At 49.6% G+C, this 22931-nt stretch overlaps 1 protein-coding gene across 1 annotated transcript in view; it reads right to left on the bottom strand.

Moving 5' to 3' along the window:
* Positions 1–22931, bottom strand: part of dchs1a (dachsous cadherin-related 1a) — a 70310-nt gene that overhangs the window by 7072 nt on the left and 40307 nt on the right. The window contains exons 2-14 of the mRNA XM_076146210.1: positions 11613–11801; positions 10676–10907; positions 10339–10585; positions 8938–9956; positions 8188–8375; positions 8001–8097; positions 7385–7542; positions 5120–5972; positions 2534–2773; positions 1524–1649; positions 1223–1432; positions 247–1113; positions 39–152 (exon numbers count right to left, since the gene is read on the bottom strand). Of these exons, the coding sequence (XP_076002325.1) occupies positions 39–152; positions 247–1113; positions 1223–1432; positions 1524–1649; positions 2534–2773; positions 5120–5972; positions 7385–7542; positions 8001–8097; positions 8188–8375; positions 8938–9956; positions 10339–10585; positions 10676–10907; positions 11613–11801 (4540 nt within the window). The remainder of the gene's footprint in view (positions 1–38; positions 153–246; positions 1114–1222; positions 1433–1523; positions 1650–2533; positions 2774–5119; positions 5973–7384; positions 7543–8000; positions 8098–8187; positions 8376–8937; positions 9957–10338; positions 10586–10675; positions 10908–11612; positions 11802–22931) is intronic.

Below are 22931 nucleotides of genomic sequence, written 5' to 3'. Positions count from 1 at the left end.
GTCATTTTTGGAGAATAAGTATCCAAATCTGCACTAACCTGTAATAGTGTTGATTCCAAACGACTGCATTCTGTTCCCACTGAAGATGCTGTGGCTGATACCGGTTCGGGAGCCGTCTGGATACTGAGCCTGAGCCTGTGTTACTACTGTCCCTACAGAAAGGTGAAACACGCTCTTTTAACACTGTGCACAATACATTTATAGCCATTATAAATAAACATTTTCCAGTAAATAAAGCATTCAAACCTTGAGCAGCGTTCTCCTGCAGACTGACATCTCTTGCCGTGCGAGAGAAGCGAATGCCCCTGTAGCTCTGCTCCCTTATATAAATGATGACCACCCCAAGGGAGGACTGAGCCGGGTTCCCCTGGTCCATGGCCTCCACTATCAGCGTCCTCTGGCTTTGGGTCAGAGCCTGCAGCCTCTCTGTGGCCTGGATGTCTCCTGTCAGGGAGTTGATGGTGAATCCTCTCACAGGGCTGGCAAAGCGGTAGAACACGGAGCCGTTGGCCCCAAAGTCCTTGTCCTCTGCCCTCATAGTGGCCAGCACTCTGCGGTTGGACACAGTGCTGGTGGAGATGTTGATGATAAGCGGGTCCTGGATAAAGAAGGGAGCGTTGTCGTTCACGTCCTGGATGTAGACGGTCACCTGAGCCGTGGAGTTGCGTGGGTTTGCGGGAGACGAGTCGATGGCGTGAACCTCAAAGGTGTACGAGGCGGTTTTCTCTCTGTCCAGGGGTCCGGCTGTGATGATGCGGCCCGTGTTCTGGTCAATGATGAACATGCTCTTGGAGCCACGACTCAGGAAGTACATCACCTGGCTGTTGGCGCCCTGGTCCAGATCTACGGCTTTTACATCCAGAACCAGCGAGCCGATGGGGACGTCTTCCGATACGTCTGCGGTGTAGCTGCTGCTCTGGAATTGCGGGCTGTTGTCGTTGATGTCCAGAACGTTCACCTCCACTGTGGCCGTGCTGCTCCGGGGGGGCCGTCCCTGATCCTGGGCCGTGACTGTCAGCGTGTACGTGGCCTTCCTCTCTCGATCCAGCGGCCTGGAGGTGGACAGCACACCCGACTGTCTGTCCAACCGGAAATCTCCAGACGCGTCGCCAGCTGTGAGGAGGGCAAACCACATTTAGACTGACTCCTAAACCGCACTGAAACAGATGTAAAATCATAGTTGCCATGGATACGGATCATTTAAAATCAGCTGCTCCTTCACCTGTGATCATGTAGTTTATCTCCCTGCCTGGTCCCACATCCTGGTCCGTGGCTCTCAGGGTGAAGAGGGCCAGAGGCTCCAGGTTCTCCGGCGCCTCGATGCTGTAGTAGAGCCGTCCAAACACTGGGGCGTTGTCATTTTCATCAAGCACTCTGATCTTCACTGTGGCTTTGGCATAGTTGGGAGGAAGACCGCCATCCTTTGCATAAACTAAAACACACACAGACACACACACAACTGCTTTAATGGAGTCTGTAGCCTGTCTGGCAGCTTGTGGCCGTGTGTTAGAGAGCAGCAGTACCTGTCACTGTGTACGACTCCTGGATCTCCCTGTCCAGCGATTTAGTGGTTGTTATCACGCCTGTCACCGGGTCGATGCTGAAACTCTCCTCTGAGACGCCGCCGTACCACACCTGACCGTTGGATCCTTCAGAGGGAAAACACACAGGAACCATGCTGTCATTCCAGAATAACACTGTAAAAAATACAACACCCGAGCTGCAGATACTTGACAGATATATAAATATTTAGAGGAGACTTCTGGAGCGTTTCTCATGTTAATAGCCTTGCATAATTGTTCGGCAATGGGCCCTGAAATCTCAGCTGCTCACCATTCTTGATGTAGTGTGTTCTAGCTAAAACTCTCATGAACAAAAAGGCCAAATTTTCCACAACAGCACAGACAAATAAACTATGTAGACTCAAGAATTCTCCTGATGGTGAAACTAAAGCAATTATCCCAATGAACTCCGCATCAAAAATGTTAATTGAAGCTTCCAACTCTTTCCCCCAGCTCTCGAACCTTGGAGAGTAAACATTTGCACTGAAACGCATTAAAATTTCATACAGAGAACGACAATATTTACCAAAAAAAACACGGGGAAAAAGACTTTTTAATCACTTTTCATTTGCCGCCCTTGATTCCCTTGAAGCCCGGCCACCGCGTCGCTGTTTGCAGGTATAATTTCCCGTTTGTTTTGCTGTGTAAGCACTTTTGCGAGCGTGGGCCCTCTCTCGTGCGTCTGGTTGCCAGATTGCGTGCTAACACACAGCGGTCTGGCAACATCACCTGTTTACTTCACTAATTGTATTTGGAGGGAAAAAAAAAAAGTTTATAATCCTTCTGTTTTATGTGCTTCTGACTAAGACCAGGGGAATGCAGCCCCCGCACCCCCCACCGTCCTGTTTAGTCCTCAATTAAAACCAACTGTTAATGTCCATGATGTGAACACTCACGCAGCACATGAGGGCGAAGGAGACGAGGGTCTGTGGTCTATGAATCATTCATAGCCCGACTGTGTGTGTTCTCACCTTGATCCAGATCAGAGGCCGACACCGTCAACACGCTGGATCCCGGACGTTGGTTCTCGGCGATCTGGGCTTCGTACTGGCTCTCCTCGAACCACGGCACCTCGTCGTTGACGTCGATCACGTGCACGCGCAGCAGCTGGCTGGACGAGTGCGGCGACGTCCCGTGATCCTCGGCGAGTATGGTGAGGTTGAAGACGTCCTGCTCCTCCCGGTCCAGAGGCTTGAAAATGGACAGAGAGCCTGCGGAGGACAGGACGGGTGAGATTCTCCCCCTGTGTGTGTGTGTGTGTGTGTGTGTGTGGGCGAGTGTGTGTGTGTGTACAGGATGTGCCGTGAGGGGGGGTAGATGTCAGAGAGCGTGACATCAAAGGCAATAAAACGCATTCACTGGCGGTGTGTGTGCTGGGGTTTAAGTGGCCAGTGTGAAAAGATGTCGTGTGAGGCCCAAATCAAAGCTAATCACCTCCACACACACACACGCACACACACACGCACACACACACACACACACACAGTTTGCCTACCTGAGTGCTACCACCACCGCTGCTTGCAAACAGTACCAACAGCCCGGCCGCAGTTTACGAGATTTTCCGCTGAGAGAACGCCGCAGCCATCGAGAGCGAAGCAGTAAACACACGCTCTAGACACGCAAACAGCCGGGCCCTGCCGTGCTCCGTGGAAATTAGGGGGCACCCTCGCCTTTTCATTATCCCGCCCTAAAAGGGTACGAGCTCGCATTGATTCAATTTCAATTTCATGCTTTAAACCGAGCCGCAACTGCTAAAGAAAGAAAGAGGGAGCAGCACTTTGGTTTTTTTGTTTTTTGTGTTGTTTTCGTGCTTCGCATCTCTCCGGCGCTGAGATAACTTCGCCCCTGAGCCTCTAATCTGGTGGGAGTTAACCGGCTGGAATTATTTTCACCCAGTTTTGACTCCTCTGTGATCCTGCCCGTACGCTTGGTCACTGCTCACATGAGAGCGGGGAGAAGAGGAGACAACTAGGAACAAACCAGGGGGGGGGGGGGAAAGTTGTTGTTCTTTTATTCATTCCGGAATGTTTTCAATCCCCGACATCTGAAGGCCTGGGCCCGCTTTGTGGCGCCATCACTTTGGAGTCCAGCGTGCGGTAAATAAGTCAAACAAGCAAAAACCTCAGAGGATAAACTTGTTTCTTTTCTCTTACGCCTGACTCATTTATCCATTTGATGTTTTAATCAATCAATAGGAAACTAATTAAGCGTGTCGACAAGCGAGCTCTATCACTTCCTCACCTTCCGTCTGACACGGAGCGATGAGTGTGTCTGAGGTAAAAGAGGCGCCGATCACGCGTCAGGCGCTGATCATCCCTCATACTGAGGCGCTGCGGCTCCCTAATGAGAGCTGAGCCGCCGTCTTTATTGTGGCGGTGCGTGACACCTGATTAATGAAAACAGAGTGTGTGTGTGTGTGTGTGTGTGTGAGTGTGGAGACCAGATCCCTGATTCTCCCGTCACTGACCCCAAAACAGGAGCGACCAGGTGCTCAGAGGATTAACTCTGACATTACGCTAACAAATGACCAGTGTGCATGAAAACACTTCAAGATGCGCACACACATACACACACACACACACACACACGCTCAAACACACACAGGCACAGAAGGCTGGAGCAGAAGTGACATGCATGACAGACCCTGAATGTTTCCATCCCCTGGCAGCTTGGGGGGGTGGGGGTGAGGGGGAGGGGCACTCTGGTTGGTGGGTTCAAGGGAGGGGCGGAGCTAAAAGTCGACACGTGTCTCCTCCACCACAACAAAGCTCACAGCTCCAAACAGCCCCGAGGTCAGAGCCGACCAAGTGACGGAGGCTCATGCCAGTACACAAACACACATGTGCGTGTGTGGATACATACACACATGTATGTACGCCCCCCTCGCCCCCTGCCCCACACACACACACACACATGCACACACACACACACACACATAAACGCGTAACTGATCCTTTCTATAATGGTTCCCAGAAGCCTGAGCGGGAGGTTCTTTGGTCTTTCATGGGAATAGATCCACAATAACAGATGATGGGTTGTGTGCATGTGTGCGCGCACGTGCTCCTGTGAGTGTGTGTGTGTGTGTGTGTGTGTGTGTTTAATATTTGGCAGGGCGCTCTGTCTGTCTGGCCTCCAACTGGGGAGAAATAAGTCATGAAAGGTGAAGCAAGAGTTGTGCTGCACTCAGAGGTAAGTAGTGTATTACAAGAGCTGGAGAGTGTGTGTGCGCGTGTGTGTGTGTGTGTATTCACATACAATGTGAGGTCAAATTGAAAGGAGGACCAAAAGACAAGCCTGATTAAAGATTTTTTCCAAAAGAAAGAGTAAAGAAAAATATATAAACTTATACAAACAAAACTCAAAATCCACTCAGTGTTAAATTCCCACCAGGCTGGATGTGGTTGATGATTAATTTATCATCATCTAGAATCCAACTTGTAAATAATATGAGAACAGAAGGTATTTAATGTTTGTCTGAGGATTATTCTCCATCTGATCACTTGTTGGCTGCTGTTCCGTGAGGTGTGTGTGTGTGTGTGTGTGTGTGTGAGACTCACCAGTGGTGGGGTTGAGGATGAACGTCCCTCCCGTGTTGCCTGACTGGACGCTGTAGGTGACGCGGCCGTTCTCCCCCTGGTCTGCGTCCCGGGCTATGACGTACAGAGCCACGAAGCCCACCGGCTGGTCCTCCATCACGCTGACGGCCGTGGGCGAGCTGAAGGCCGGCGCGTTGTCGTTCTCGTCGGTCACGTACACTCTCGCCGTGACGGAACTCCGCTGCCTCTGGCTGGCGTTGAGGGCGGAGTCGGTGGCCTGTACGACCAGAATCAGACTGGGTGTGGTCTCGTGGTCCAGCTCCTGACCCAGGGACAGGATCCCAGTGGAGGCGTCCAGGCTGAGCAGGCCGGGGGCGTTGGGCCACTGGTGGAGGATGGAGTATCTCAGCTCGCTGTTGGGCCCGCTGCCGTCCTTGTCCGTGGCCTGGAAGGTGTAGATGGACGAGCCGGACTCCATGCTCTCAGGGATGACGATGGTGACCGGGTCCTCTGGGAACTGGGGGGCGTGGTCGTTGCTGTCCTCCACGTCGATGTCCAGCTGGACCAGGGTGCTGCTGGGAGGGGCCTGGGAGAAATCGTCCACTTCTATCTGCAGGGTGTAGCGGGCGTCTCGCTCATAGTCCAGGGGCCGAGCCAGGTAAACGTCTCCGGTCACTCTGTCCACTACAAAGGTCCCGTCTCTGTCTGTCCCCCCGACCACCGTGTAGGTCACCTCCCCCGCCTCTGGGCTCTCTCCGTCTCTGTCTCTGACACGCACAGAGCCGATGATGGAGCCCGGCTTGGCTTCCTCCACAGAGTTAAAGGACATGGAGTGAGAGCTCATCTTGGAGTTTGGCTTATTGACGCTGAGAACCTGCAGCAAAGAGAAGCAGCAGATATGGATTTGAGAAACGAGCAACACGAGCAACCAAACTACAAATACCTCATATTTAACGAGTGCACACGCCCGGTGGGAAATTGAATTCACAACTATTAATACAAACAGTTAAAATATTTCATGAACTTTGTGAAAGTAGAACCAGATTTTCGCCCGCTGCCTCTTCCTGTTCTGTGTATGTTCACACTGAACAATAAGAGCTCTTTACAGCCCTGCAACCATTAATAAGACTTAATCAGAGACTGATGTCATCGCCAGGAAAATGACAAAAGTAGCACAACCAGAATAGGAAACGGTGAGTGTGTGTGAGTGTGTTTAACGTTGCACTGAGCAGTGCTGTGCCGTGTGCAGCTTTTACACTTCCCTTGATGAGTCACTCCAGCGACTTCAAAGCCTCTCAGGTTAATACCTTCCTCCCTTGTATGAACAAAGCCCTCAACACATTGACACATTGTTTTAATAAAGCATTGCTCCCCTCCGTTCAGACTTAAAGGGCCGATAGAATTGAAGCGGCAGTAAAAACAGGGGGGGAAGGAGAAAGCCTGCAGCTCGGCTCTCCGACTGACGGCGCCCTGCATGCCGACAGGATGATCGGGGCTTGTCGGCGTCGCTCGGTTCCCACAGTAAAAAAAGGCCGACGCAGTGAAATGTTACATTACAAGCTGCAGATTGGTTCCACCGATGGAAAACTGAAGTGTTCCAGATATAAATTGGTACGGTCCCCATCCGATCAGGGACGGATTTGGGAAAATCAATCTCTAAAATGTGATTAGGAGAAAATTTGTGAAATGCGTCAGCGGGGCAAAAACAACAGAGCGCCGTTTAATCTAATTAACTAATAATTATGACTTCATTTCTGCTTGTTGGAAAGGAGGAGCTCTCACTACAGCTCTTTATATGGCAACTTGATTTTCCTGGAAACCATCCTGTCCACATTCCTTCCACGGTCCTTCCTTTGTGTTTACAGATCCATTTTCTTTTGTGTATTAAATATGAACTAAATTACCGCCGATGCTTTGTTTACGCCAGCGTGGATCCCCGCCCCCCTCGCCGTAAAAGAGGGCTACTGTATTAAAAAGAGCGCTGAAGTCATTGAGTGTGACCTTGATCAGTGGCGTCTACAGCTGGCCCTCATCACCAGCCAGCTGGGAGTATTTGATTCAGACTCACTTTTCCATTTCAGATAGAAATTTCCCTTTTTGAAAAGTCGCAGGGGAAGAAAAAGGGAGGGAAGCTTGTCAGAAGTGAGGCTGACGTGTCTGCGGCTCGTCTGAGGGGCCCTGAGACACGGATCCTCGCAAGGCCCTCCGAGTCTGTTCCTTTGATATGTCGTAGGTGAGCAGGCAGAGAGTGTGTTTACGCTGGCCGGGCTCCAGCGGCGCACTGACCTGTATGGCGAGGGAGCAGGAGGTGCTGCGAGGGGGAAGTCCTCTGTCGGTGGCTGTCACGCTCAGGCTGTACTCGCCTCTCTCCGAGTGGCTGAGCGGGGAAGATGAGCGCAGCTCGCCCGTGCTGGGGTTCAAAGAGAATCGCTCGGCCCGCGGACCTGCGAGTGACAGAGAGAGTCCATTCTTCAGACACATCACACGCTTCACATCTGATCTGTTACTCATTTCCTCTGAGATATTTATATAAACTGTAGGGCTCAGATTCTGTTAGATTGGGAGTCTGACACATTTAGCGTGGTTTAATTTGATATCTGTATCTGCTAGATCTCAACCTTCTGGCTCACAATGACAATCAAGAAGTGTTCAAGCTACAGACAGCGGACAGGAAGTGGCACAAAGCAGTGAGAAGTGGATAAACCTTTCAACTGTACAACAACATGATTCACATACACGACTCACACACTTAATACAGCTGTCTGCAAAAACGTGTACAAAGAAGATGATCTGAGGAAGAGAAGCCACCTCATCATGTACACAGAATAGAATATGTTAATATAAGTCTGAAGCTACGAGCAGGAGCTGAATGCTGAGTGCTCCACCCTCACAGGGACTCTACCTGATAAAGAATAGAACACAGTGCCGTTCTCTCCTTCATCAGGGTCTTTGGCCTGCAGCGTGCCCAGTAAGACTCCAGACGTCTGACCCTCCATCACCTGCAAATTAAATGCAAAAGAGATGTTAGGAGACGACGGAGACATTTAATTTCCGGTCCTGTCGAGCGTCTCTGGCCTCTGCAGCCTCACCTGCATGATGAGGTTTTTGCCAGGCTGGCTGTGGGTGAACGCGGGGTCGTTGTCATTGTCGTCCAGCACCGTGACGAACGCTGTGCCCGTGGTGCTGCGAGGGGGCGAGCCGCCGTCCTGCACCACCACCACCAGCTGGTAACTGGACTGCTGCTCTCTGTCCAGGGTTGTCCTTGTGCTGATCTCACCTGAGGGAGAGAGGAGAGAGGAGATGGATGAGAGGCTGAAGGGACAAACAGGCTTTGATTGATGATTCTATTTGCATGCATAAACATGAAACTTGGGTTCACAATTGCCGCAATGACACATTACTGAGGAGTCACAGGAACTCAGTGTCTACCCACAGAGTGAGACGCCCCACAGGCCAATCAGAGCCCAGCAGGACACCGTGGACTGCTGGCTCCTTTATCTGATCTAATTTATGATAGAGGGGAAGCAGCACGCGCTCGGCTCTAACACACTCCTGCAGGCATATTTACTGAACCCACTGCTTTACTGCAGAGATAATTACATATCGGGGACTCGTAGATCAACAGAAATCTAACTGAAGACTCGCTGGAATTATGCAAAATCAATCTGGGAGAGTTTAAGGTCTCTGGCGGTGCTTAAACTTGGAATCTGACTTTAAAAATCAATATGGAGGATGTCGATGCGAATGATTCTCCAATGCACTCCTTAAACACAAACACAGAGTCTCCTTTCAGGCCTGAATGGTAAACGTGGCCCCTGGTGGTCATATTGTGTCTGTACCTGTGTGTGGGTTGATCTGGAAGTGGCGATCAGGGTGAAGGAGACGGTATCCAAGTCGACCGTTGGGGCCGCTGTCTCGATCCGTGGCGGACACGTGACCGAAGCCGGTCCCGGCAGGCAGGTTCTCTCTCACCGCCATGAAGATCCTCTCCTGCGTGAGTCGGGGTGAGTTGTCGTTCTCGTCGGTCACCGATATCCTCACGGTGGCGCTGCCCGTCTTCTTCATCTGCCCGTGTCCCGTGCTGGCCAACACCGTGAGCAGGTACATGTCTTTGACTTCTCTGTCCAGGGCGCTCTTCACAAACAGCCAGCCACTGTCGGCGGCGATGCCAAACCCTGCGGCGTCTCCGTCCGGTCGCAGGTGATACGCCAGGGGACTGAAGTAGCCGGAGCTTGTTGTTTCTCGGTTCAGAGCCCGGACCTGCAGGAAGCGCGTGTTTATGGGCGTGCCTTCTTTTAGCTCCACCCGATATGTGAGGGTGTCAAACACCGGCCCTTGGTCATTCTCTGCCTGGACGTGAACCACGAGCATGAGGGTGGAGCTGAGAGGAGGTACGCCGCTGTCCTTCCCAATGACCTGGAGATCATAACGGGGCGCCACGTCGTAGTCCAGACTCCCCACCAATCGGATCTCTCCACTGCTGCGCTCTATGCTGAAGGTCCTCTGGCTTCCGCTCGTAGAAGCCAAGTCAAAGGTGAGCTGGCCGTTGGCTCCAGAGTCCCTGTCTTCAGCTTGGACTCGATACACCACCGTGCCCATGTCCGTGTGCTCGGGCAGCAGCAGAGACTCGGAGGAGGAGGGCAGAAAGACGGGAGCGTTGTCGTTGACATCCACCACCGCGATGCGAACGCGAGTCTGACCGAAAGCAGGCGGGCTTCCGCTGCGGGCCTGCACCTCCAAATCCAGAACCGACTGAGCCTCGTGATCCAGGGGCAGACTGGTTCTCAGGGACCCGGTGTCAGGGTCCACTGTGAAGTAGCCTGCAGGGTCCCCAGAGCTGATGGTGTAGGAGACGTCTCTGGAGGGTCCTGGGAGGAGACAAAGACCAGAGCCACGTGTCAGCGGAGTGCAGGACGCTCGGTTAAAAGCACTGCAGTAACAGAATACTCCAAAGATGTCATTTTTCAGTTTTCATGACTGTAATAGAGCTCTAAATACTCTGAAAACCATTCTATAAACAATGCTGAGAAATGGAGTTTTTGATTGATGTGATTTTCAAAGTTAGGTGTGTATAGTGGCCCGACGCGTATTTGTACAAGTGGTGCGGGGAGCCGAGAAAACACACTGCAGCATGATCCAACGTGACTGATAAATGTATACTGAGATGTGGAGTGTGGCCGTAGAACTTAAATGTGTGTCTGAGGGAAAGAGAGAGAGAGAGAGAGAGAGAGAGGGTGAACACATCCTTACCAGTCTTGGTGCTGGCCTGTAGAACCCCTACGATGGTTCCTCGCAGCACGTCCTCCGACACCGTGAAGTAGTACTGATTCTGCTCGAACACGGGCGGAGCCACGAGTCCCGCCGCCACGCTTATGTTGACCCTGGCATTGACCAGCGACACCAGGCCGCCGCCATCCTGAGCAGAGATCACCATGGGGATGACGGAGTTGGCTTTCCCGTAGACGGAGCGAGACAAGGAGATCACACCTGCGACCAGAGAGACACAGATGAAGCTGGACGGATGAAGACACTTCTGATATTCTAGACTACCCATGAGCCTCAGCAGCTTGGACCGACCTGTGTCTTTGTTGAGCGTGAAGTAAGGGGACGCCCCTCCTGGTACGGTCCGGTACGTAATCCGCCCGTTCTCCCCTGTGTCGGAGTCGTAGGCCGTCACCCTGACGACAGAGGTCCCGGGGGCGCTCTGCGTGCTCAAGCTGACGGCGTAGCTCACCGGGTAGAAGGCCGGTCTGTTATCGTTAATGTCCACCACATCCACCCTCACGTAGACTACGGAGCTGAGTCCACCCTGCGAGGCAAACAAAAGGCTCCTTTGTTACATCGCGCCTCCTCCGCATGCAGTAAATCACAGCACACACACACACACACACACACCTGGAGGCAGCATTCTGACCACGTTAATGGCGCGAGTAAAGAACAGCAATAAACCCTGGTGCAAATTGGATGTATAACACAGCCCTTTAAAATATGGTCCCTGCAGATTCACTGAGGGATCCAGATTGATAGTTTCCCCCCGGGGGAAAGAGCAATATGTCACCGGCCGAGGAGGCTGAGACGGCCCGACACAGCCCGACACTCCTGCCGCTGCTGCTGAGGCGTCTCGTTTTGGAGGGAACACAGTGCAGGCTTTTCATTTGGACCAGGTGGCAAAAACGAGGGAGGCGGCGGTCCAACTTGTTAAAATATTACTGCCTGACAGTCGAGGCATTTCTCCACCTGATTGCTTTAACATGGCTGCAGTAATATCCTTTCATTTCTAAACCTTTTTTTAAGTTTAAGTATTATTTGGCATCAGGCGTACAGGATGCTACAGTAACTTCTGAGTACGGCTGCCACGGAGACCAATTCCACCGTTCCCTAACTTGGCGGCTGGATGTTAAACTTTGGCTTTGCTCTGCTGTCTGCATGAAAAACACGGCGGCTGTGTTTATGGGATAACTCTTTGCTTCAATGAATTCATATTAAGCGTGCTTTCAAAACGCCGGCGGCTCACCCCGTCCACGGCGGTCACGGTGAAGTCGTAGCTGGCCGGGCCCTGATCCCTGTCCAACGCGGCGGCGGTGCAGATCCAGCCCGTCTCCTTGCCGATGGTGAACTGGGAGGGAGCGGCGCTGTTGATGCCCGAGCCCAGCGAGTAGGTGATGGAGCCAAAAGAGCCGCCGTCAGCATCTGTGGCAGTCACCTAGAAGAGAAGACAACTCGGTTAAGTCACTCTAAACATTCTGCCTCAGCTTTAAATTACATTACGCTCCACTGGAATTCTCCCTTTACTGGATAAATGCGGCAGTTTCCAAAGTCATTAATTTTATTATTCTTAAAATCTAAAAGCACAGCAGATCCAATCTAAATTCTATTACAGGGAGTCAAACTAATCTCCCAACTGAAACAAGAGCGCCATACCAGGTGCTTTCTGAAAGCATCTTTGGAAGCTCGTCTTTGTTGTTTATCTGCGAGCGAGCGAGAGCCAAACAGGCCCTTTGGCAGTGAGAGGGCTCCGAGGGAATGAAGGGGAGGATGACTTCCACAGGCCCTGGGACGGCCGCCAGCAAGGGAAACTAACTCGCTTCAGGAGTGGCGTCTGTCTGCACGAGGACGGTGACGGGGACGGGGACAAGGAGGGGAGCGGCGGGATACCACACAGTACGCATGAGTGCAAGGCATTATACCCTAATGTGATGTCCCGCTTGTGGTCTGCTTTGAGTAACGCCGCGCAGCCAACCAGGCTCTGAACCCGCCGCAGTTATAGGGAATAAAAAGGCAACTCATAAGCCGTCAGCCGGGGAGTCGACTCAATTACTGTAGGATCTCCCAAGACAGCGCAAGGCAAACAACCAATCAGGTCGGGCCCCTGGGTACCAGCGGTGTAATTGCTTGCAAGTGTTGGCTCTGGATCGCAGCTTGAGAGAGATTACAGTGGGGTTAAACCTCACAAGTTGATTAGAACCCCCCCACCCCCTCTCTTCCTTCCTTCCGTCTTTTCTTTTATAAATGGATTCTTACTATGAAAACACTAATTGAAAGAAAAAGACGCTGAGCAGCATCGTGTCTCCTCCTCTGGCAGAGCGGTCATCAGGAACGCCGCCAAGGAAAATAAGGTGGGCCGTGCTTATCATCAAAAGCAGACTTCTGTTTTCTCTAAAGATGGTATTGGTACAAGTGCAAGTAGATGGGAATCATTCATTGGAGGTGATGAAGTCCCAGTAATGCACAGACTTCCTCTCTCTCTCTCTCTCTCTCTCTCTCCCCGGAGCAGATGGCAGACGGGCGACTCAGCAGAGCGCCAGGCCCGCCGCTCTCTGAACTGTAACTCCAAACAGAGGGCGAGCGGCGTGTAGGAGTGAGTGAGGGAGCAGTGGAGCTGGCACAGACACAAGCCAAAGAGAAGAAGAAGAAGAAGTAGAAGAAGAAGAAACCACATGGAGAAAAGAGGGGAAACCGAGAGCGATACAAGAACGCTACACCGTCTCCTAGCTTGACGTCATGTTTGATCACAGCGCCAGGGACGCTTTCCTCCTTTGACAAAGGTTTGGGTTGTGGAGCAGGAGAGGAGAGGAGTTTGAGCGTTTGAGTACCTGGGTCGTAAAAAATGGCAGGCAGATTTTCTCTGACATATCTCAACATTCCAGAAAGTCCAGAGTTTCCCCCAAAGATCTCTCGGAAAAAAAATAACACTTCTTCTTCTCTGGTTACAGGTCCGCTGGTGGCAGGTACAGAGTGTGAGCTATTTAAGGAGACACTGTGTCGCTCTCCATTTCAGATATGACCAAGGTGCACACACACACACACACACACACACACACACAGACACACAGACACACACACACACACACACACACACACCAGACTAAAGTCACATACTAACACAAAGCCTGCGTTTGTAAGAACTCTGTGGATCTCTTCACGTACCACTCATGGTTCATGCCCCACAGGTTAAGAACCCCTCTGCTCTCTCTCAGCTATCCCAACTCTCATTAAGTTCCCAGTGCAGTAAGGCCGTGGATCCATATGCGGTATGAGAAGCAGACAGGCTCATACTCTGTGAGTTATGTGTGTGTCTCGCTCTGGAAATGTGAGATAATAAACTGGACAATCACATTTGCATAAATCCTAACCACAGGAAGTAGCGCGCCTGAAGCAATCAGTCGATCCTGGAGTCAGCAGAGACTGAGATTTCCATTGCACTCTCGTTTTACAGGTTAATAACAGCGTATTATTGTCGTCTTTGCTGGAGTGGAGAGGCCCGACTGTTCAGGATTACAATCCAGCAGCCACACATATGAAACGCCGTCTCCACTGAGGCCGTGAGCAGAAGAAATAAGAGGAGGACAATTAGCCAGACCGCAAACCATGAACCCGGGGTGATGAGGATAGCCTCGGAAAACACAACCTCCTCCATCAAGATGTCTGTCATAAAGGCCTGACATAAGAGATTAGAACAAATCAAATGACGCGGCGAGAGAAGAGAAGCCAGGCTCTTCCTAACGCGGCATCGAGAGACGACTGATGTCTCCACTCGGCTTTAACATCACAGCAAGAAGACATCATCTGTCATCCTCCTCGACGCTTGTCAACGCTCGTTTATTTCCCTTCCAATCCGCTTAGGTTCACTGTAACTCTCGTATTTCTACACGACATTTGTGCGGTAAACATAACGTAATTGCACGACCTCCTACACAGGGGCATGTGTTTCTACCAAAGCGAAATATTTGGAACCAAGGAAGTCGTCCGGTGCTCGCCAGCAGGGAGACTAAAACACAACTCAACACTCTGTCACATCCCCGTCCTGACTCATTTTCTCATGGCTCAGGGCGCTGAATCAGGGCCTCTCTCTGTTTCTCTCTCTCTCTCTCGCTCTCTCCTGCCAGGTCTTTCCTCTCTCTCTCTCTCTCCTGCCAGGTCTCCACTCTCTCTCTCTCTCTCCCTCCCTCTCTCTCTCTCCACTGCGACGTAGAGAGCAGTTATGCAAACTTTTCTATTTTCATTGGATTAGAAGTTCAAAAGGAGGAGTAATCTTAGATCATCGGGAGCAGCCAGCAGCATTCCTCTTACACTCAGTGTGTGTGAGTGAGGCATGATGGGAGCTGTCTTATCATCGGGGGGGAAAAGGGGGAAGGTTTGGCTGGGGCCTTAGTAAAAACAAGCTGGGGGAATCCAAAGATAACTGGGGCACTCTGTGGTTCTCCCATCAGAGTCTCCCAGTCTTCCAGAGGAGACTCTCTGACTGACCGTCCAATCAGCACAGGCAGGGAGCTCATGCTTAGTGTGTGTGTGTGTGTGTTTACATGTACTCTCTTCAGTTGCAGTAATGAGTGTGAGGCTTCTGGATGCGCCGCCGTCGTGTTCTGGCCTCGTCTGATGTCCTGACTGTGGTCGGCCAGAGAAAGCGCCAGGAATTGGCCGGTTTCTATTTTTAGGGTTTCATTTCCCAAAAGGCAAATTAGAATTCTCGTATGTGATTAACCACTGCGGTTTTCCTTCTTCTTGTTTTTAAATTCTTGTGGACATGCAAGCGTGCACATATGCAGCGACCTTATTTGCCCACGTCGCTGCGCTTTCTCCATCTTCATCCCGCAGGCGAAAAGAGCTCCGCTATGGAAAAGAACTGGGATAGAAACCTGGAAGTTGTAGAACCACAGCGAGCGAGGCCAGCGAGGGGTGAAACGAAGGCAACGTAGGTCTTAATCATGCTTCCCGGACTCTGCAGCGCCCAGTCAAACAAATCTGTCTCACATGAATTGAGTGACGCCAACCAATCAGGATGACACCTCTGCCAATCCAAATAGACCACAAATGATGGAGTGTGCATGCAAATGGCTGCCAACTGGGAAATTATCACACACATCAGTCAAATCCTCCATGAACACATCCTTTGAGTTTACCTTGGAAGCACACACACACGTACACACACGCACACAAATCTGCGATACCATTTCTGTGTTGTGATCCCTGCAGAGAACAAGTTCAGACTTTGCTGATTCACCAAACTCTTGTCTGCGTTGTACAAACAGGAGCTCGTAGGGGGAAAAAAAGAGAAGGAAGCAGAGTTTGCACCGCTGGATCCTGTGACCGTGGCCCAAATTAAACACTACAACCCTCTGGCAGGAAGAAATACTCAGAAAACACTGGTTGACATCTCCAAATCTCTTCGGCTCAAGTTTAAGCCTGAGATCACCATTTCCACGGGAGCCTGCTTTTATCTGCCGCTCAGAAGGTTCCAGAGGGGTAAAACTCCGATCAGTGTGGATGTCGGACAGGAACACGCTGCCCCAGAGATTAACATATAAGGAGGACTTTGTTTACGGCAAAGTGGAGCTTGAGCGAGGGGGAACCGGAGGCCCAGCGTGATACACACCGCTCGCACTGCAGCCACAACACAGATTAGGTCCATCAGATCCCATCTACAGCAGTGCGCCCTGACCGCGCTCCGTCTTTAAACGTCAACACTTTCCAAACATTTACCTCCAAATGATTCAATGTTAGCATATATTGAAAAGCGCACATGCTTTAAGCGTGTCACAGAGCCGCTTCCACTTCCAATTAAACACAACGTGAGCTAGATTGGTGGAATGATGTGGAGATCATTAAAAGACATTTAGGGATAAGAGGAAAGCGTAGGCTCAAAGAAATCAAACCAAGTGGGTGATTTGCAGAAATCTGGACTGAGAGCAGCTATGAGCTTTCACAGCTGGTGTGAGGCCATAACACACTCCTCTCCCCCCCCCCCCCCCCCCCCCCCCCTATCGTCCTGGCATCACTTCTGAGGGGAGCAGAGATGAGGACCTCCCAAAGGCCTCCTTGGCAGGGTTCTCCCCTCCAGAGGAGCTGATACGCAGGTCTTTGTGACATGCCCACCACCCGCCGCCCGCGCTGAGGCCTCAGACGGGGGAGACCACAGCAGCCCGGTGGAAGGAAGGAGAAGCCCACACAGTGTTGACGAATATCAAAACACCCAAACGTCTGCCACACAGACAGGACTTGCTGGATGGTTTCCAACCATGTGTGAAAGATTTGGGTGGTTGCTCCAGAGATAAAACATTGAAATCTCCGCTGCATAGTTTAAGACGGTGGTAAGGTCTACTAAATCGTGGCGCTGCACATTACCAAACTGCGGCCTGTGATGTCTGCATGCTTTGTGCGTGTACGCTAAGTGTGAAAATTGTAATGAAATGTAAGACTCCCCAGCTGAAACATGGAGAAAAGATGTTCAACTTTCCAGCTGCCTTGCTTTTGTTCCCCTGCAAGCCTATATACATATTTGTTCTAGACTCCCTGAGCCGCCATTACCTGTGTGAGAAGCCAGAGGACTCGGCTGTACCTTTACGGGAAGAAGAACCGAGTGAACGTATATAAAAGTCGTCTGGAGAAGGAATTTCCTCAATTTTCTAGGGATTTAAGCACTTTAAAGTGTGAAGTTTAAAGTATGTATGTCTGATTCTGCTCCATTTATAGACAGGAATTCACACTCAGCAGTTAAACCTGAAGGTTTTATCAACTTGGACAGGCTTCTTAAAACATTATATTAGCATTTGGAGCAAGTTTACCAGCGTCTGCAACCAGAGGTGAGAAGAGAGAGAGTCTGACCACCATCTGCATGGCACTTCAACCTCTGAAATGAACCAATCCAAGAACTCTAGCGTCCCCAGAGGCAGCAATGTTCAATACACCACCTCCTCTAAAAGTGATGACCAGAAACAACAACATACTCATACTAGTTTGGCTGTTTGTGTTTGCTTGGAAGCAGGAATCTCTCAAAGTTGTGGTGGGGAAAAACATTAAGATTCATCAAGAAGTTCTGTCTCCAGAATTATATGAAGATAAATGTCCACAGAAAAAGCAAATCTACACATCATCCTCGTATTAAATCATGATAAGTGCATGAATGCAGTGTTGGAAGGACAAACAGACCAATGGACCGAAGGATCAAATTCATGAGGCAGCATTACTGATTATCCCTGGAAACAGTTAACAGTGAAAGTGAAATATAGTTATTAAAGCAAACCCTCCTTTCGTGAAAATTATACATCAGCTCTCAATTATCCTCTGCATAATTTCCTTTGTGAAGGATTGAGCGACATTACCCAGGCGCTACTGGCACGCTCGCTTATTCGCCGCAATTACAGAATAAATGGCCGCCGTTGGAAGCTGCGGTCATTATTAGCAATTCCCATTCACAAAGCTTCCTTCAGTAACGCCGCATGACATCATGAGAGGAATCTGTTCCAGACTTGTCGTGTGCACTTTGCCGGCCCAGATGTCCCTTAAAAATAAATCTGCTGCATTGGTACACTCTTGTAAAACATCATATATCTGTCAGGCTCAGTCGCCATCATAATCACACACTGACTCCTACCTTCTATAAATAGCGGAGCACACTTGGACGCCAGTTGCCAAATCATACTTCGTCCACAACGGCCCAGTATTCTCTACGGAAATGAGCACCAACAGCCCTTCAATCAGACTGGAAGCCATCTAAACATTATAATGCGTAATGTTTAACAGTACATTGTCTTGAATTATACGATCTTGACATGATCCGGTTACCGTGGAGGAACAGCCGCTTTTTTGTTTTGACATTTCGCAAAAGCTCGGAGCGTCATTGTGTGCGACGCTCCGGGATTCTGGGAATGTGATTGTCCGAGGAGCTCCTTGAGCACATAAAAGGAAGAGATTTCTGACGTTCTTACAGAACAAAACAACGGCTGGGTGAAGTGCAGCTTTTCATCTCGCTCTGCACAGCGCTCAGGCATTGACGTAAACACGGAGGCGGTGGGTTAAGGGCCGCAGGTAGGGTGAGCGAGGGTGCAAGGTCCACATACTTGGCAGCAGAACAGAGGCGAGGGATATAATGACGCCGGGCGCAGACGCGGCACAGGATAAGGTTTCTGTCTCTCCGCGTTCCTCTCAGCCATCACTCACCGTAACTACCACGCCGCTGCCAGGGACGCAGTCAAAACACCGCGCTTGTTCTGCTGCATTTACCAACGGCCAGAATGTAAATGTGATATAACGTGTAATTTAATGTCGGCGCAGAATGTAACAATATGCGGGAAGGCAATTTTGGCTCCACTTTGGGGTTTGGAGTGTGGAGCAAACAAGGCTTGTTTATTACCTCTCCCACGGGGCTTATGTTTTGTATCTCCAGCTGTTGGTTTGGTGTGTTTGTTGGTTGGTTGGGTGTGTGTGTGGGGTGCGACCGAGGGAAGAACCCACCAAATACCTTAAAAGATTGCGAGAAAGGGTGTCTACACCAACCTAAATGAAGAAATCAGCTATATTTACCTCACTAAAGGCTAATTAGGCCATTATACTATTAGAACCATTTCTGACTAAGCTAGGTCAGATGTTGAAATGATGAAGGGTGTTTACATTTGATTACTTTGTGTTTCAGGTTCTGGGGAGTTTATGATGTCTTCTTTTAGAATTAAGTTAATGAAGCAAGCTTGTAATGGGATTAAGAACGTGGCGGTACAATTCCACAGTCGGGCGCCATTTTGTTTGATGAGATCACTACACTGTTTTGGAAAGTTGTTCCCGAGGCGGTGCATCCATCATTTATAATCTATGCATCCCTCTTTTGCCACTGTTATTACCTGAAATCCAATCTAAAAGTCTGTAAAAATAACTTTTCCTGTAAGAAAAGAAGAAAAACACTTTTTCAGTCCTGAACAAATGCACTTCTGTTGACTGATAATGTCAAGAATCCAATGAACTAAGTGGCCTTATGGCTAAAGTTTCCACCACAACTCTGTGGTGTTTCTCAACTCCATCCATAATCAAGTCATAGCTTGGCATTGATTATCATACATTTGCCTTCAGCTAAAAGACCTCAAATAAACCTCCTCCTGTCAGTCTATACGGAGGGAAAAGGGCCCTCGCAGCATTAGACATGTAGATTCTCCTCTTTATGTTTAAAGAGCTCTGATTTTACCTTAAGGCGTCTCCTTAAGGGGTTCCCAAACAGCACAACACGTACAGTACCTAACACACGCAGGCCTGCTTTGTGGTCTGCACTCTCAGAGTTGTGACAACCTTCAGTTGTTGGATGTTAGGTGGGCTGAGCTTCTTTTTTTTCAGGGGGCTCTCTTCTGCTCTCTGCTCAAACCGAACGCGTCTGTCTTTCATCTGGACCTCGCAGCTGGAAGTGATTAAGCATCAAACCATTTAAGGAGAAAAGGTTCCAGAAAAAGGCAAAGTGAGCAGAGAGGAGGAGGAGGAGATACTGTGCAGCTGAGGCAGAGAACACCAGAGCTAATAAAGACAGAACAGAGTGGAAGCTGCATTTAAGAACAGAAACCTGAGCTGATGTCTCAAACAACCAAGTGGGTTCATTAAGATGATGTTAAGAAGCGATTGCAAACGTGGACGAGCGAGGATTTGAGTCTAGTAACAGTTCAGATTCTCTGTGTGGATTATTCCAACAAGCAAATCCAGCGTCATCAAGCAGGAATGCATCTGCAACACCTTGAAAATAGATTTAAAAAGTTTTTAAAGCCCTCTGGTGTGCAGTAAGCTGCTCCGTACTCGATACAGCCAACGCTCTCTTGCAGGTAAATGGGGAGGATTTGATTTGTAGTTCCTGTTTAAAATCACCTGTAGAAGCTTTAAATTAAGGGAGACTCTTTTGCAATCTAATTTGGCAAAGTACACGGACGTAAAGGTTAACGGGGGGAGGGGTCCTGGGAAAGCCCTGTGCACCATTCACACCCCTGACCCCGGTGTAAGCTCCCAGCAGGAGCGCACTTCGCTATATAAAGTACCACACTTTGCGACCCCCACGCCATAGAAATCAGGGGTGGGGAAGAGGAGGAGGAGAGAGGGAGGAAGGTTTCGCTTTGGCTCGGAAAACAAATATGACATAAACTCCTCTGGAAATGTGAGCGCCGTGGCGTGTGCGGTGTGTGTGTGTGTGTGTGTGTGTGTGTGTGTGTGTGTGTGTGTGTGTGTGTGTGTGTGTGTGTGTGTGTGTTAACCCCTCGGCCACCTGGAATGACAAAGAGGCGGCTCGCTAACTCATCTGGTCGTCTGCTGCTGCTGCCGCTGGCCGATGCATTAGCATGTTTATTTTCCAAAAGGTCAAAAGGGAGAAACAAACCTGCCGTTATTTTCTTATGCACGCTGATCTCTGGTTAAGCCAATGGAAAGAAAACACGGAGAAAATTACTAGTTTGAGTTATTTGCATTGAAGAACAGCCACTCTGAGAGACCAACCCCTACCAAGATGGAGAGTTTGACTGTGTGTGTGTGGATTTGTGTGTGTGTGTGTGTGGGGGGGTCTTATATTTCCAAGGGAGGGTCATGTTTGGTTTTTGTTTGCCGTTAGCTTTCTCCCAAGCATTCATGTGGTTAAATGTATTTCTTGTAGGGCCTTTCTGTCTGCGGGGCAACATGACTTACTGGTAAAGTACATCATGTTCTTTACACTTAGACAATAACAGAAACATAACTCAGGTCAACAAGCGGCATCATTGTATATCAGCGTGCGGGCTGAATATAAAATGGGACATGTTAGAGATTTACATGTTCTGGCTCTCATTTTGGGATCTCTGTCTGTTCTGTTCTGTACATTCTATTGTTGTGGTGATATTAAATATGAAAAAGAAACTTTCAGGTCAGTTCAGGACCTTTTCATTTCTCTTACTAGAAGCATTTATGTTGGCATTAACCTCAAACAATGCAGGCAATAACAAGTATGATTGGTGAAACAGTTCTATTGGCGTTTGATGTACGCAGCTTCTCCGGTTGCCTGTGCTAAATGATAATTGTATAAGTAAATAAATAATCCCCCTGGAGGTGTCCTGATACGGAACCTGACAAACCGAGTGGAGGGGAAAACCACAACACAAAGATGTGTATCATCACTGACATATTGGGGTTACAGATGTTTTTGTTCAGCTCAAACTGTTGAATAAAAAGAGATAAATACACCAGCATTGTCTCTGACTTTCCAGTAGTAAATTATCCACGACAACACCGATACAGCTATAATGTAAGATGCAATAAACTGAGGTATGAAGCTGTATGTTCAAATAAAGAGGCATGAACATCAGCACACAACGCTGAAATAACCTCTGATATGAAACCCCCATGACGGCGTCGGAGGTCAGCTGGAGGTCCAGTGTAGGAGGGTTAACCTGGACTAGCAGCTCTAAAAGTAAACTTGCTCTAACGAGACATCTACCCATGAGGAAGACTCAGCCCGGGCTCAGTTTCAGGCGGTCATCTTCTTTGTGGCTCCGGTCGCCTGAGTTACACTCGGGATGTTGATCCGCAGCGTCTGAGTAGGTGGGAGGGGAGCTAATACGAACCATACCCAGCATGTGGGGGCACGGATGCACTGATGTGGGCTTGAGTGGCGATGCAGCTGCCTGGAGTGGGTGTGTGAGAGGAGGGTCCGCTGAGCGTGGCATGCACAAGCACAGCACTGATACTGTACTGGTTGCAGGGCCAAATAGAAGCCTGTTTTCCCAGAGATCAGCTAGATTATTCGATGACATGAAGGTGGAATAGTTGATGCTGTAGTTTTCCCCTCTTCCTGAGGAGCAGCAGCTGCAGCTCTGCCATGTCGAGGTCTCCCGGTGGATTCAAGATGAACCCAGAAAGTTTCACAGACAATCCAGTGTTCCTCGTTGCCATAGATTCACATTTTCCAATAGAGACGTTCTAAGTAAGTGCCACAAAACCACATGCCAACTTTATCATTTGGTGGTCAACTCAAACCAGCGCTTCTAATGGGTAATAATATGTAAGCCACTGCAGACATTAGATTTGTGCCGTCTTGTCTGGCCGATCCAAAAGCAGATCTTTCTTTGTCTGTAGCAATATTCTTTTAAAGAAGGATTTAATTCTTAATGTCAAACTCCTCCTCTCCACAGGGGATTACATTCAGATGTGACACGGGACACACAGACACAGATACACACTGTCTGTATAGACTGTGCAGGGCCCGCTGAGGTCAGCAGTTAGAGTTGAACTCGTTTTGTTGACTTCTCCCACAGCGGCACAGGGATCCAGATCTGTGGTGTGGCAGAGACTCCGGTTCTTCCAAAGCTCGGCAACAAATACCGTACCACCAGTCGGGGCCCTAATGAAATACCACTGCTTCATCTTTCAACTGCCTTCATCTTCCAGAGGGAAGGGAATGATGGGAAAAGCATTAAACTGAAATGCGGGGCGGCGTTCCAGAAGACACTGACATATTTTGGGGTGGTTGGTTTTGTGAGTAAAGATATGGAAGCCGCCTCCGTATGAAGGATATGTTTGACAGTCATGCTACTGCCATTGTAATTTCATTTCAGCTCGGCGGAAAACAGTA

Source organism: Genypterus blacodes, unplaced genomic scaffold (assembly GCF_046128005.1).
Source record: "Genypterus blacodes isolate CSIRO-AG114 ecotype Tasmania unplaced genomic scaffold, CSIRO-AGI_Gbla_v1 ptg000032l_1, whole genome shotgun sequence".
Taxonomy (NCBI): domain Eukaryota; kingdom Metazoa; phylum Chordata; class Actinopteri; order Ophidiiformes; family Ophidiidae; genus Genypterus; species Genypterus blacodes.
This window is presented reverse-complemented; position numbering and strand designations above follow the sequence as displayed.